The sequence below is a fragment of the Hydra viridissima genome, unplaced genomic scaffold (genome assembly GCF_058129835.1).
Source record: "Hydra viridissima isolate aposymbiotic clone 2 unplaced genomic scaffold, HvirCarnegie_v1 scaffold_14, whole genome shotgun sequence".
Taxonomy (NCBI): domain Eukaryota; kingdom Metazoa; phylum Cnidaria; class Hydrozoa; order Anthoathecata; family Hydridae; genus Hydra; species Hydra viridissima.
In genome coordinates this window covers 2,175,280-2,190,071 of record NW_028324313.1, presented here as the reverse complement: position 1 = coordinate 2,190,071, position 14,792 = coordinate 2,175,280, and the positions used below count along the sequence as shown (strand labels likewise).

Genomic DNA, 14,792 nt, shown 5'->3' with positions numbered 1-14,792 from the left:
ACAAAATCTCATAGAATCTCAAGTCTGTTGAAGTGCAATAAATTTTTTTCCTGTGTTGTTGTTTGTACACAAGAATTTTTTTTCTATATGCAGGTTACAAAAGTTTATTTCCTTTAAAGAAAAAAAATAATTAAACTCTTAAATCTCCACAATACTTACGGAAAAAATCGTTTTGATAACCCAACCCTTAACCAGTGGTTGATTAAATATATATTTTAATCTTCCGTTTAAAACAGAGATGTAATGAGGAATGATTATTTTGGACCCTTACCTTACCACATTCTACAGAATTTTTATAGACATTTGGGATTCTATTAGTCTTATAAAACATCGTTAGGATATGATCAGAATTGAATTTTTTATCCTGGATAACAACGTTCTTATTGAAAATAGAACTGACGCTGACTACAAAAATTCTACGAAAAAAACCCTGTTTGCAAATTTGATTTACAAATAAGAGAAAGTTGTTTTTAGTAAATTTCGTTAACGCATCGCAGCAATCCCTATTAAACTCAATAACGTTACAAAAACCATTACAACTTCCGGCTCTTTTATCTGCACCATTACAAAGAAAACCAATTGTTAAATACTTCTTATGCAACCGTCAGTTGCGACTGATGTTATTTAGTCTTACAAGATTCATATCATCCAATGAATTTTAATTTCAACAGATGTAATCTCGCGTTTAAATTTCAGCAGATTTAATTTCGCATTTGTTAAAAGGTCAGAAAGGTCTTGAGTAAGAGAATCTGCAGTAAACGAAAAGTAATAAGTAGAGAATCAGAAATGAAAATCGATAGAAAAGAAAGCTATACATACGCTTCATACTAAATACACCAAGTTTTTGAGAAATTGGAATACATTTAAAGGGAATTATTTCATGCAACAGCCAACTATTCCAGGATAAAATTGGAATTTTTACATAAAAAGCTTCACAGAACTATTGAAACATATGGCTTATAAAAAGAATTCTTTAAAAACTTTGTTAAGTCTATAGAATTTATATATATAGATTCTATTGAGTTTCTTTAGCCATTTTACGAACTTCAAAGAAAAACTATTCTTTATTATAGTTTTTCTTTAAAACCAGATGCGCAAAATGTTAAATTCAATTTTATGGTAAAAGCACAAGTGCCCTCAACATAACATTTTTCAAATGTTTATATTAATTACAATAATGTTTATATTTATGTCAATGCTGATTATTTGAAAATTTAATAAAATCAGTCAAAGTTGCTTTTTAATCTTCTTCATCTTCTCAATTTTAGAAGCAATATTCAACTTTGACATGATAGCTGTTCGCACTTCCTTTGATGAAACATCCATTATCTGAGAGGCACAAGCTAAATACAAAAAAACAAAAAAAAATAATAATAAGTTTTACATTAAAAAAAAAAAAAAAAAGTTAAAAAGAATTTTAAATACTACAATCAAATACCAATTACAGCATCAACTAAATCTTCACAAATTTTTGGTTTTGCTTGTTTGTCTGAGTGAGCATTACTCTGTTTGCCAGATAGACTCACACTGCTGAGGTAGCTTGAATCACCCACTAACGATATCAACAGATCACTCACATATCTATTTATTCCATGCTTTCTATTGCATGCACTGAACTTTACATGATCAATGTATATATTGTGACCAGGCACTAATTGTTTCTAAATTACAAATCAAATACAAATATTGTTTCTAAATTACAAATCAAATACAAATATTGTTTCTAAATTACAAATCAAATATATATATATATATATATACACACACACACATATATATTTTAAGAGCTTGCAAAAATTATTGATTAAAAAATATATCAAAGGAATGGTGTCCTAACAACTATCTTTTAAAATCCAAACTTAAGTAACCAATACAGTGTTCTAAAATACAGTGTTCCAAAAATAATTGATGACAAAATTGTCAAGATATTGTTTTTCAACAGGTATAAATTTTAACAAAAAACATTTTTAAAAAAATGTTGCTTTTAAATACATTTTAGATCACTTTTAAAGAAGTTAAAGTAATTTTAATTTAAAAAATATATATGCCTTTATTTTGATTAACAAATAACTGATTGAATTGAGTCATAATTAAAAGATGTCTTACTCTACTAGATCCATCTGGGTATGTGGGTCTTTTCCATTTAGGAATGGATAAAGAAGTAGGTGTTTGAGTGTCCCTTGATTGAGGGATTGTATTTAATTTAACAAAGGAATCATTGAGCTGATCTGAAACTGGTGATGAATTAAGAGTGTGACTTTTTGAAATATGATGTGATGTGGAAGAACAATCATGCAACTGTTTAATTGCATTAGCCAAGTCCTGTGTTGATCTTTTCAACAAACTTAATGAACGAACAATTCCTAAAAAGAATTACTTGAATAGAGCTCATACTATAGTTTGTCATTAGGTAACATAACATGAAATACATTTTTTCATACTTCAATGTTAAATCATAGGATTAAAATATGAAACACAAAATTTCAGAAAATATTTTTAAAATAATAAAATATTAATATGTTCCAGTAGTACATTAGTTGTAAAAACTAATGTGTTAGTACTATGCTAGTTGTAAAAATTTTGAACCTACGTTTTTCATAATCGCGTGGCTTTTTTATTGACGCATCAATGGAAGTGAGAAGATTAACAATTTCTAAATAATTAAACATTCAAGAGATTAAACATTCAAGAGCGTTCTAATGAGATCATTACTTTAGCCTACACATTGCTAAGAATACAATTTTTAAGTCATTTCTTCAATAATATGAATCAAATCAGTTCTCCAAATTATAAAAAAAATGATTTAAATCTTAACATGTAAAATGTATTAAGAACTCTTAGAAACTCAATATATGCAATCAATTAATAACTGTGCTACAACCTTTTGAGTTCATACAAAACAAGAAAAAAAGATTTAACTTACTACTTTCATTACATTCATGCATCTTTAAATCACCTGAATGATATAAGCACATACATGCATATACATGTATTTGTACAAATATTGTATGTATGTATGTATGTATGTATGTATGTATGTATGTATGTATGTATGTATGTATGTATGTATGTATGTATGTATGTGTGTGTGTGTGTGTATGTATGTATGTATGTATGTATGTATGTATGTATGTATGCATGTATGTATGCATGTAGGTGCATACTTTAACTGTAACTTTTTAAAATAAAGATGACTAACAATTAAAAATTTAAAGAAAGTATAAAAGAACCTGCAGTTTTTTCTTGCAATTGTGCTCTTAAATTTTTATTTTCATTTCGCAGTACCTCAAGATCATTTTCTAATTTAGCTATCTTTTCATCGTTCTAAATGTAACAATTAGAAAAATTAAATAAAAAAAATATAACAATTTTTTTTTTCTTTGAAAGAATACCAGTTAATTATACTGTCATATGAGCAAAATTTAAAACTATTACTTATTTTTACCGGCGCTACTCGACTTTCTCCCCCCCCCCCCTAATTTTATGATTGATTCTGATAGAGAATTTTATGCTGATTAAGAATCGTATAAAAACATGGGTCTCAAAATCAATGGAAAGTGCTCTAATTCGAAGTCAAAGTTGTAAAAAATCCCACTAAAAACCCTAATATTCGCCATTTTTTTTCAAAACGCTTTCATTTTTAACGAAAATTAATTACCGTTACATTGCGCAATAAACAGACCTGGTTTCCATAAGCCTTAGCATTATTATTTTAAAGTATTGTAACGAAAGTGTTATAACGAAATGAAATTAATGGAAGATTTCAAATAAAGGTTGAACGTAGAATGTGAGAATGTAGAAAAATTGATGAATAATTATTATTGTATCCTACGCTGGTTTTTTTCATTAAAAAAACGGTTTGAAGGTTACATTTTCTAAATTTTACATGTGATAGAACAACTATGTACTAAGTTTCATAAGTTCTTCTTTTAGGAAACAAAACTGTTGAATTTTTTTTTTAAATTTATTACAAAAGTACATTACTTGCAATATAGTTTATTCTCTAATAAATCAAAAAACGGCTATTTTCATTGCCACAAAAAATTGTGCAAGATAAACATACTTTAACGAATTTTTTAACGTAAAAACCATGCTATTAATGTTTTGCTTTTGTCAGCTAAAAGATCATTAACTTAGTATTTTCAAAATGGCGAATATTAGGGTTTTTAGTGGGATTTTTTACAACTTTGACTTCGAATTAGAGCACTTTCCATTGATTTTGAGACCCATGTTTTTATACGATTCTTAATCAGCATAAAATTCTCTATCAGAATCAATCATAAAATTAGGGGGGGGGGGAGAGAAAGTCGAGTAGCGCCATTTTTACCTATACTTTGATTCAAAACATTAACCTATTTTAATTAACATACTATATTTCTGATCACTTCCTCAACACGAAGCCGTTTGGTTTTTATACCATTTTTGCCATCAGATTTCTAAAATGGGTTTCAATGAATTGTTAAATTATACTTTGACAATAGAGATAAATTTTTAAATTTCTACATCTTAAGAGCATTTTCCTTGATTATGAGTGAATTTATATCTCACTGTAAGTTTAGAAAGCGTGGATGTATTAGCTGTTACCGGTACGTTAAATCACAGACCTGAATTGCTTTTTGTAACGACGGAACTATTTTTGCAGAGGCATTTGCTTGACTATTTATCGCGTCCAAATCATCCTCAAAATATATTTCAATCAAATATAATTTTTCATTTTTTATTATGATCAGTAAGTTTGTGTGAAGTTACTAAAAACAGTCATATACACATGTAATTTAAGTATTTTATTAAAAAATTTGGTTTGAATATTTAAAAAAAAATTTTTTTTAAGTTACACAAAATAAATCCATACCTGAATAGAATTATGCATAGCAAAGTTATAAATTGAATATTCAAAATCCATTACCAAGTAAGACTTTTTCTAAGAGATTTTCTATAAAAGTACTAAAAAACAGTAAACCCAACATCATTATTAACATAATTGTAGAACCCAATATCACACACACACACACACACACACACACACACACACACACACACACACACACACACACACACACACACACACACACACACACACACACACACACACACACACACACACACACACATACACACACGCACACACACACACACACACAGAGATACAAGTACACACACAGATACACATATATATAAATGTATACATATATATATATACATATATACATACATACATACATACATACATACATACATACATACATACATACATACATACATACATACATACATACATACATACATACATACATACATACATACATACATACATACATACATACATACATACATACATACATCTCTTTCTCTCTCTTTATTTATATGTATATATATAAATATAATATATATATATATATATATATATATATATATATATATATATATATATATATATATATATATATATATATATATATAAGAGAGAGAGAATTCTCTATCTGTGTGCGTGTGTGTAAAACTCAAAGTTAAGTTAAAAAGTTAAAGTTATATAACTATTCTAAAGCAAAATTCTAATGGATTATTCAACATTATTATATAAAATGCTCTACAGAATTTCTATAGAATATTATTCTATGGATCCTCTTTAACAAAACTGCTATAGAATTATCTTTACCAATACAATAACCATTCAATAGAAATTTCTTTATTCAATTCTATACAAACTTCTATATAGAATATTCTTCTAAAGAAGTTCTATAGTAATGTTCTAAAGAATTTCAATAGAAATTTTATAGCAATTCTATAGCAATTTTACTCAGCACAGAAGTTTCAAAAAACTTTAGATGATAATTAGTTTTATTAATAATCTGTAAAACCATTTCTTTTTTTTTTTTTTTTTCTTTTTTCTTCTTCTTTTTCTACTTGTTTTTAGTCTCTCAGTTTATTCAAATTGTGAAAAGTGTTTTTAAAAAATATATTTGTCTTATTTTGTACATTTACAATTTTTTTAATGTTTTAAAACAACTTTGCTAATGATATTTTTGATTGATAACGAACTCTTAAATTGATAAAAAAAAAAACTCTCTCAAAAATCTAAACGAATATTTTAATAAAGAAATTGTCAATCTCGTTCAGTGGCTTCGACCAAATAAAATCTCATTTGATATTTAGTGAACAGAATTGTGGTATATAAGACGCAACTTTATCAAAGAAACAAGAGTCTTCCAAAATTCTTTAACTTCAGAATAAATGGTCAAAAACTGTGTTTGTCTAGTAACTTTTCTTGGTGTTTTGGTAGAGGAGAAAAGCACGTAAGTCACCTTACTCTCAGTCAAGCCGCTCCAACGGCATGTTAGCCAAAGTTCAACACTATGTTAACTTTGAAACGTGACTATCCATATAAAAATCAATTTTCGGGTCACAGATGCAATATGCATGACAAGTACTGGGTACAGTCCAAAACCGTCTGTACTACTAAAACTGTTTCACTTCATAATAGAGCAATACGTTCATTTTTACCAAGAAAATTCTTAAGTGACATCCCGTATTTTACATCCAATATTTTTCGTTTCTATAACTTAATTCAGTTTTTAAATTGTTTTTTTTTTTTGTTTGATTTCAACAACACGGTCTCCATCAAACCGTATTTCGGAACTAGTTTGATAATAAGATCAACCTCCCTCTAAAAAAATAAAGCATTGATTTGATGACGATCACTGTTAACATTGTGTAGATATTAACGATCAACATTGATCAACCATACATGGATGTTACTTCAACGGCAATTTCTTTAACAACGGATCAATGTTTACTTCTAAACACTGTATGATTACTGTTTACTGCTATTTTAAAAAAAAAAGCTATTGGTTGCGTGTTGAATCAACATGCCGTTTACATAAACCGACAGACGGCTATTAGACGGACTTGATTTAGGAAAATTCATCGGATTTTCTTCTCTGTGTCTTAAATATTAATGGCAAAAGATATTAGCAAGGAAAAATTTAAAAGTTATATTTATACGTATTGTATGCAATGAAAGTAAGATTTGTTTTATGAAAAATACGATCATTGAGAAATCTCAGTTACTACAGTACTTGCAATCACAGTTCAATAAAAAAGGTGATCAAACCCAATTGTTGGTTAAATACAATTAATATGTAAATTATGCCGGTAATAAAAAAAAACGTTGGAAAATAAGTTGATTACATATTTAAGCATGACAAACAGTGTGCTTTTCTGTTTTTCATAACAATCTTTGTTTGTTTTTTCAAGTATTGACATATCATGTGTACAACATGTGTAATTTCAGAACATTACGGGGCCACTCATGCTGTGTAAACGGGAAAAAGACATTTAATACATGTTGTATTTTAAATAAATGATATATTTCACATTTTTATCCAAATGGGCAACAAAGTTTTTACCTCATGTTTACTATTAAGTTTCCATTACAGTACTATGTAAATGCATTACATAATTTTGTTTAATGTGATGCATAAATTTTGTTTAGTGTGATGCATAAGTTTAATGCATAAGTGTGAACGACAGAAAAGTATGTTTTTCTCACATTCACAATTATTCATTAAAATTGCGGCTAAATTAACTAAATTAACTCGAATAAATATGATTGTCTATTTTTTGATCAAATCAGATGTTTAATTATAGTGAAGATATATCAGATATCAGCAAGAAGCAGAAGATGCTTCAACGCTGAAAGGTTTTATTCTCATAGTTTTTCTTCCTTATAATTTTGTTGTTACTTTAAAGAAATTTCCATCTGTTATGAACCACTTCATTTCATTTTGAAGGCATTAGTTCCATATCTGCATTTCACTAGTTGGAGTTAATAAGTTTCTTCAGTGTCCATAGTGCTGTTCCATTTGCTGCTATTTCATTTCCAAATAACGCTGGGGTTGAAAAGTATATATAACTTACAGATAAAACATATTTTAAACTATTAACTTAATCGAGAATAAAATAATTTCAGACTTATCAAATACTTTCAAAATATGTAACTAGTAAGTTTCCACTAATTATATTCTAAATGTATTAACTTTAGTTTAAAGAGGAAAACTTGTGTATTCATTTTAATCTAACTTTTCTTTGTCTAAAAATCCATATTTGTTTTTATAATGTCTTTGTAAGTAAATATTATTGTTTTTGTCTTTATAATTTTGTGGAACACAAGTTTCTATATTATGAGGTTTCATGTATATTGCTTAAAAGAATTATAGACGTATTGTCCTAATAATATTATTTAAACTAAATTTATTCTGCAATGATTATTTTGTATTAAGATATTATTTAGAAATGACATTTATGTCTAATAAAATGATGGTGTTATAGTTGTATGGGGGACTGTATATTGACAAATTCAAAAGAAAAGTAAATCAAGACTTGATTACTATAAAAATCATCTACAGATAGAAATCTTTTTTAAGTGAAATGTTATTGGAACTCTCTCAAATACTGATGTGCTTTATGTTTTTTCTTTATGCTATGTATATTATTGAGTTTGTATAAAAATAGTGATCCTCAAACTTCTACAAAAGATTTTCATATGAGTTTTCATAAAAATGCTGTATAAAAGGATAATGCCTTAAACAATCTTTTAAATTACTTCAGCAAAATTACTCCATTTCTACTAAGATGCAGACATTACAAAAGTCTCTTCAAAAAGTTGATGTACTGTGTTAGTAAAGGTGATTATATGTATTTTGGAGTTAAGAATTCAATTGAATATTTTACCTCTGAATCAGTCGAAATAAAGGAACCTAGGAAGGACCTTAATGATTTTGTTCTTCAATTAAAAGAATTGCAAACTGTTGGATGTAAACACATGACTACTGAAGATTTTATTTATGCAAATGCAAGAGTATTTGTAAAGTGAATTATAGAGCATAGTGGCTTTCATAACCATGAAAATTGCATTTTATTGGAAACAACTGCTTCTCTTTGTACTGCTGTGGCTTTTAAAAATAATTTGCAAAAAGGTCACCAAGTATGAGCATCTTTTTCCACTTGCAATTAAGTTTTCCAATCATGAGTAGGTTCCCACTGGAATATATGTACCTTAAATGTCTAGGGGTGGTTAAAAAACTTCTAATGAACTGATGTAAAGACTCTGATGTATTAGAGTAAGTCAATTTGCTAAAGGAAGTATTTCAAATGAATTGATAAATTTACAAAGTTGTACATCATCCAATATTCAATACAGAACATACTCTTTAAATGAGTTTGACAAGTGGAAAGTAACAGAGTTTGAATTCTCCCTTCAGTATGCTGGACCTCCTGGGTTAAAAGCAAAAGTAAAAGAAGTAATTACGTATTCTTTGTTTCTCATTCAATTTTTATACACATGCTGCTTTCTGAATGGTACAAAATGAAGTACTACTGGCCTATGCTAAATAATTACTCAGTTGGTCTCTTCGAGTTGTGTGAATTTTGTATGAAGAAATCTTTGACATACAATTTTCATAGCATGATTCATTTAGCAGATTGTTATGTTAACTTCGTCCAGTTTTTTAACTAATTGGGTTAAGACTTTAACCCAATTAGTTAAAAAACTGGACGAGAGAAAAAAATTTAATATTTTTCTCAAACAAAAGAATGGTAAAGAAGTTCCTTGCAGAGTGACAAATAGCAGAATTAAATCAAATATGCAAGAAAGTCTATTTTATTCAAGATAAAAAGTTTGTATGAAGAAGAGGAATGGAGATAGACACATTTGTCTCATCAGGGTAAATAAATTCTTAAGAATGTGCAGTTTTTCAATGTTTTAAATGACGTTCCATATATTTCTCACAAAAAAATTCATGATATACTTGTAGATTTTCGAAAAGCTGCTTTGAGTTGGAGGTAAAGATAGATAAAAAAGCATGATAACTCTTGCTATTTTTTTTAATATTAAAAATAACAACTGTTGCTAATTTTCAACTAATTTAAAAAAAAAAACAAAAACAAATTTGTTTCCAATTGGTCTGAAAGCGCACAGTGTCAGGAGTTACTCAATCACCTGATTTTATTAGATAGTTTAGGCTCATTCATTAACTTTGAACCATAAACAAATCGCAATTAGTTGGTTGAAGTAATTTACCTAAATAATATTTATTATTTATACTATGTGAAAAATATATTTATTACCTTTTGTTGGTAAAAGTTATTGCAGAAGCAATTCACAGCAACATGAATTTATTAATATAATATATATTAGCAGTCATTTGTTAACCAACCCCATTTTGAAAGGCGCTTAATAAAGTGTGATATTGATTTACTTGAAAGAAAAAGTCAAGGCGAGCAATATTTTCAGAGGTAGAGTGGTGAGTTGATATTTGATTGGTAATAATTTAACCTTTATGGACTTAAAACAAATATTGATCAGTGAAGCAATTTTTTGCAACTTGAATGTTAAATTGATATTTGTTCTTTAACCTTTTTTTGTGATATACACATCTGTTTTTTCTTTTATAGACTAATTGAATATTCTTAGGTGATGTGGATAAATTGGTTTTTGCTTTAGGAAAAATGTTGTTGAAAAATAAGCTGTGGCCCGTGTTAATGTCTCTCTTGTTTTGTCGAAAACAGATTTTAAAATATACACATTTTGTCGTATGGCAGAGGGTAAGAAAAGTTTATGCATATTTTCTAAACATCTGTTTGACTTTAACTTTGCACTATGTATAAAATAAGAATGAGATACAAGGAATTTCAAGGATTCTTGCATTTGTGATGCAAGTATATATATAGCTATATATATACTTGCTATATAGCTCTATAGCTATATAGCTATATGTATACTTGCTATATAGCTATATAGCAAGTCTTGCCCTATAGCTCTTTCACAAATTCTTAATATCTGAATCGAGTTTATAGCTTAAAATTCACTTACACTTAATAATTTTGCTTATCGCAGTCTGCCATTTAAATTATATAATTGTTTAAAATAATTCTTGTAATTTGAATTTAGATGCGATTTATGAGACAGCATCACGGAACGAAAATCATTGAATGCTATTTGGGAGTTGTAGAATTCTTAAGACAATGTAGAATTCTTAAGACTTTCGGTACGCAGTGCAGCTAAAAGTTTTAATGGTAAGACACTTTGCAAATGCTAAGCCAAATTCTTTATCTCTATTCCATATGTAAAAAAAGAACAAAAAATCTAAAATTGAAATGCAAAATTTTGTTGTTTTTCACGGTTTGTCAAGAAACAAGCTCTATATCTATGCAATGCCCCCTTTTTTTTACTTGCCTTTTGAGTTTGTTTTGACTTACTAGATGTCCTATTAACAGTTTGTTTAAATTGACTAGTCAAAAGTTTTTACTATCATTTAGAAAAATAAGCTGTTTTTAAAAACTTACGCAATATATAAAAAAAATGATGAGTTGACTTTGAGAACCCTGTTCATAAAATTAATCCATTATTTCTACCTAAATAGTTACACTTAATTTCATTCTTAACTGTAGTTGCGTCATTGTGTAATTCATTGTGCACAATGAATATGTAGTTCAATGACTATATATGGCTCGTTGTGCATAATTCATTGTGCACAATGAATTTAGAAATGATATTTAAATTGTAAAAGCGGGTGAACATGATGAGAAAATATACAGCAAACATAGAATTTAGTTGTCTCGATATTACATTAACCTCTACTATTTTTTCCTTGTGCATAAGTCCATGTCTTATTATCATAATTACTATAGAGTTTAACTGATATTTATTAAGTATAATTGAATTTATAAATAAATTAATCAAATATTTTGAACTCTAGTAATTTTGAAATTATTTTAAATAACTTTAATATTTTTAAACATCCTAGATTAGCTCTAGGACAAGACAACCACGAATGTTTTCACTGGGACGTATTTATACTTACTCTACAAGTGAAATGCAAATTTAAAACATTATCTTGATAATGCAATAGGAAAAGTACTTTTAAAAAATTAGCCTGTAAAGATTTTATATTAGTATAGCATTATGCTAATGCTATAAGAATGACAATCCGTGTTGCAAAACTGTGCATTAAGTGCCATTCTGATAAGTAATATTTAATCAAAATATTTCTGATGGTATTAACCAGGTGAGAAAAAACCATTAAAGTATGTTCATTAAATGTAACTAAGGCATATAAACAAATGGTCTTTTTATTTATTTTTATATCTATTTTCTAATATTATTTTTTTCTGTAATCCAGGAGCAATCTTGCAAATGGATACCAACAGTGACAGTGCCTAACGATAGCAATCCAAGCATCACTTTCCGGCATCTTTACAACTAAAATGATGTTTGTTAAATTTAAAATTTACTTATGTAATATAAAAAAATGCACTTAAATCTCAGAACCCATTACAGATGCAATCGTCAAGCTGTACCCTTTTGTCTGACATACCACACTTGTTTACAGGTAATTAACTATTTTAAATATATACTAGAACATTTGTGCAAAAAACTTATTGTACTGGTAACTAATAAACAATATTTTACTTCTAGATTCTAAAATTCTGTTATCATCTTAGATTGACTGAAGGAATGTACTGGTGAACTCAGCAGAATATAGAACTTTTGTTAAATTTTTTAAAAGACCAACCGCTTGGTTTACAGCAAGCGAAACGAGACCAATTATTTGGTGGTAGGGATAACTTTCATCTCAAGCTTCGGTCAACATTTGGGATAATTCACACTAAGACTAGAAATAGGCTTCATGACAGTAGAGTTAAAAAATTAGTTGCAATGGCCTTTTTTGGGAGAGCATTACCATATCAAAATAATTCCTAAAGCGATGTTCATCTATGTTGTTCAACATAGATGAACAACATAGATTTTCTAAAGTTGAAGGAGGTGCATATTTAGAGATTAAATCAATTTCTATATAAAAAGAATTAATTTAGAATAAAAAACAAAATGATGCATTTTTTATTTCTTTAAATTTGGAAGAGAAAGAAACCAATTCTCCCTAACAAAGTTTTTGTTTTTGTTTTTTCAACAAGTAGTCATAAGTCCAATCCTACTTTTGATAGTTTTGAGTCTAATACTGTGGAAACAAGAGATGAAGAGAAATACACATACACTTACATAAAGGTAAGCAAGAAGTCCAGTTTGACTAAGTAAAAGAAAATAAGACCAACTTTTCTAGCAGAGATAGATTCAGTAACCACCTTCAATGTCATTACCAACTAATTGAACCCATAGACTACAGAGAGTGGCTCTACTTACAAAAAGTTAAATAAAAAGTTTGAGTTTCAGCTAAAAAGTTCGGAAAGGGGTTGAAACCTGATAGGCTTCTATCCAGAGGATTTGTAATATGCTTAGGGAACGATTGTCTGCAACTACAAGCTAATAAATATTCAGCTGATGCTTCAGGTTGAAAGAGCTTATAATAATTAAAGCTAAACAAATTTCTCCTGTAAGAAGGCCTTATTTACATTTATCCAAAATTAGGGTTTTGTTTAAAGTCAAATTTACTCTGCAAATGTTGTTGGTTACACCAGTGCGTAACTGTTCGGAGGAAAGATCGTTTTCAGTTCTAAAGAAAGTAAAGAACTATTTAAGATCAGAAGGGAACAGGTATAATTCATTATCTCTGTTGTACATAGAGTCAAAAGTAATTCAATCTGAGACTATAGATTGACTTCCTTTGTAGAGAAGTAAGTTCTTGGCCTGGCAAAAAATCTTATAATTGTAAATGTAAGAGTTATATATAAAAAATTGTAGTTGGTACTTTTTTCATATTTCATTTCCTTTGTCATGTCTCGTTTTTGTTTAAATCTGCTTGCATATTTTCTGAAGTAGATGAAAAACAAAACTTAAGTTTGTTTTTTGTTAAATACCAAAAAAGGGGCCCAATACTTGTCACTCCTGAGAGGCCATGCATTTCTAAGTCTGGGCCTGAACGACCAAGGAAAAAAATAATAATTTAAGCGTAGCAGTCGAATAAGTAATCAGATTTAATGAAATGCGCAACAGCAAACTTAATAAAAAATTATTTGAAGATAATTTCCTTTATATTTATATTTTCGTTTAATTATTCGAGCTGAGCAACAATAAATATCAGTCTAATAATAATTCCTCTGAACCTCAAAACATAATTTCTTTATAACTTAACTAATTTAAAACTCCCTCATTTTTATATTTTTGAATTGGTTAATAGCATCTTGTTAACGAATTTCGAAAATTTTATGTCAATATGTTTTTCAACTTTTAATTTCTGTTTCAAAATAAGGCCGCGGCAGTTTCAAATTGATACTTTTTGGAACTTAATTCCGAGTATGCGAGCCAACAATTGTCAATTATGAGAAAAAGTACAGCTTTTTCTATAGTCATAATAACAGATAGTCTGGCCAGTTAAGTTTTTTTTTACAAGACTCGATTGTTTTCAAACAATAGAAGTTAAAATTTTGAATTTATGTTAAAATAGTTAATTTATCGTGCCCAGTCTACTAACTGGCGCACAAAAATCTAAAAAATTGCAAACTTTGGAGAGAAACATTCCACTGATTCTCTTATATTAGATCTAGAATCAGACGTTTTTTTTTTGAAAAAAGTAAATTTCTTAATGATGTCGATGCTTTTGTTACAGAAATTGAGAATGGAAGCGTTTCAAACAACTTAAACTGCCAGCAATTCGTGAAAAAATGCAAATCAGAGAAAGGACCCAAACGCCACATAACAACACATCACTCTAAGATTGACTCTTCAACACTGCTAACAAATGCAACAACTGATATTAAGCGTGCGTGCACTGCGGAGCAGTTCATAACTTTCATTAAAAAAAGCATTAAATTTGTGGAAAACGATCTTTGCTACCCTC

At 28.3% G+C, this 14,792-nt stretch overlaps 1 protein-coding gene, 1 long non-coding RNA gene and 1 pseudogene across 6 annotated transcripts; 2 read left to right on the top strand and 1 right to left on the bottom strand.

Annotated features, from left to right (window-relative positions):
• Positions 1 to 1,112: 1,112 nt before the first annotated feature.
• LOC145192905 (uncharacterized) lies at positions 1,113 to 4,991 on the bottom strand. Of its 3 annotated transcripts, XM_090072289.1 has the most exons (9): positions 4,853 to 4,991; positions 4,605 to 4,679; positions 4,371 to 4,436; positions 3,231 to 3,324; positions 2,924 to 2,956; positions 2,591 to 2,653; positions 2,107 to 2,363; positions 1,439 to 1,661; positions 1,113 to 1,343 (listed from the first exon to the last, which is right to left on the bottom strand). In XM_090072289.1, exons 1-9 carry the CDS (start codon positions 4,901 to 4,903, stop codon positions 1,228 to 1,230), a joined length of 978 nt encoding a protein of 325 aa, XP_089928415.1. In that variant the 5' UTR covers positions 4,904 to 4,991; the 3' UTR covers positions 1,113 to 1,227. The 3 variants fall into 3 exon arrangements, with proteins under 3 accessions (XP_089928415.1, XP_089928416.1, XP_089928417.1); XM_090072290.1 differs by lacking the exon at positions 4,605 to 4,679 and having other exon boundaries at positions 4,853 to 4,940; XM_090072291.1 differs by lacking the exons at positions 4,371 to 4,436; positions 4,605 to 4,679 and having other exon boundaries at positions 4,853 to 4,951.
• A 2,206-nt stretch (positions 4,992 to 7,197) lies between these two features.
• On the top strand, positions 7,198 to 9,487 carry LOC149878782 (uncharacterized; annotated as a pseudogene).
• A 41-nt stretch (positions 9,488 to 9,528) lies between these two features.
• LOC149878781 (uncharacterized) lies at positions 9,529 to 13,700 on the top strand. Of its 3 annotated transcripts, XR_016447081.1 has the most exons (6): positions 9,529 to 9,722; positions 10,196 to 10,301; positions 10,502 to 10,602; positions 10,949 to 11,073; positions 12,180 to 12,389; positions 12,502 to 13,700. It is a non-coding gene; the product is annotated as an uncharacterized LOC149878781 (long non-coding RNA). The 3 variants fall into 3 exon arrangements; XR_016447084.1 differs by lacking the exon at positions 10,196 to 10,301 and having other exon boundaries at positions 12,502 to 12,946; XR_016447082.1 differs by having other exon boundaries at positions 10,199 to 10,602; positions 12,502 to 12,946.
• Positions 13,701 to 14,792: the final 1,092 nt, after the last annotated feature.

Coding starts and splice junctions, on each gene's coding strand:
- LOC145192905 (XM_090072289.1), bottom strand. CDS start 4,903: ATGGATTTTGAATATTCAATTTATAACTTTGCTATGCATAATTCTATT. Junction 4,680..4,852: donor CTATGCATAATTCTATTCAG/GTATGGATTTAT, acceptor ATATATTTTGAG/GATGATTTGGACGCGATAAA. Junction 4,437..4,604: donor CGTTACAAAAAGCAATTCAG/GTCTGTGATTTA, acceptor AACCCATTTTAG/AAATCTGATGGCAAAAATGG.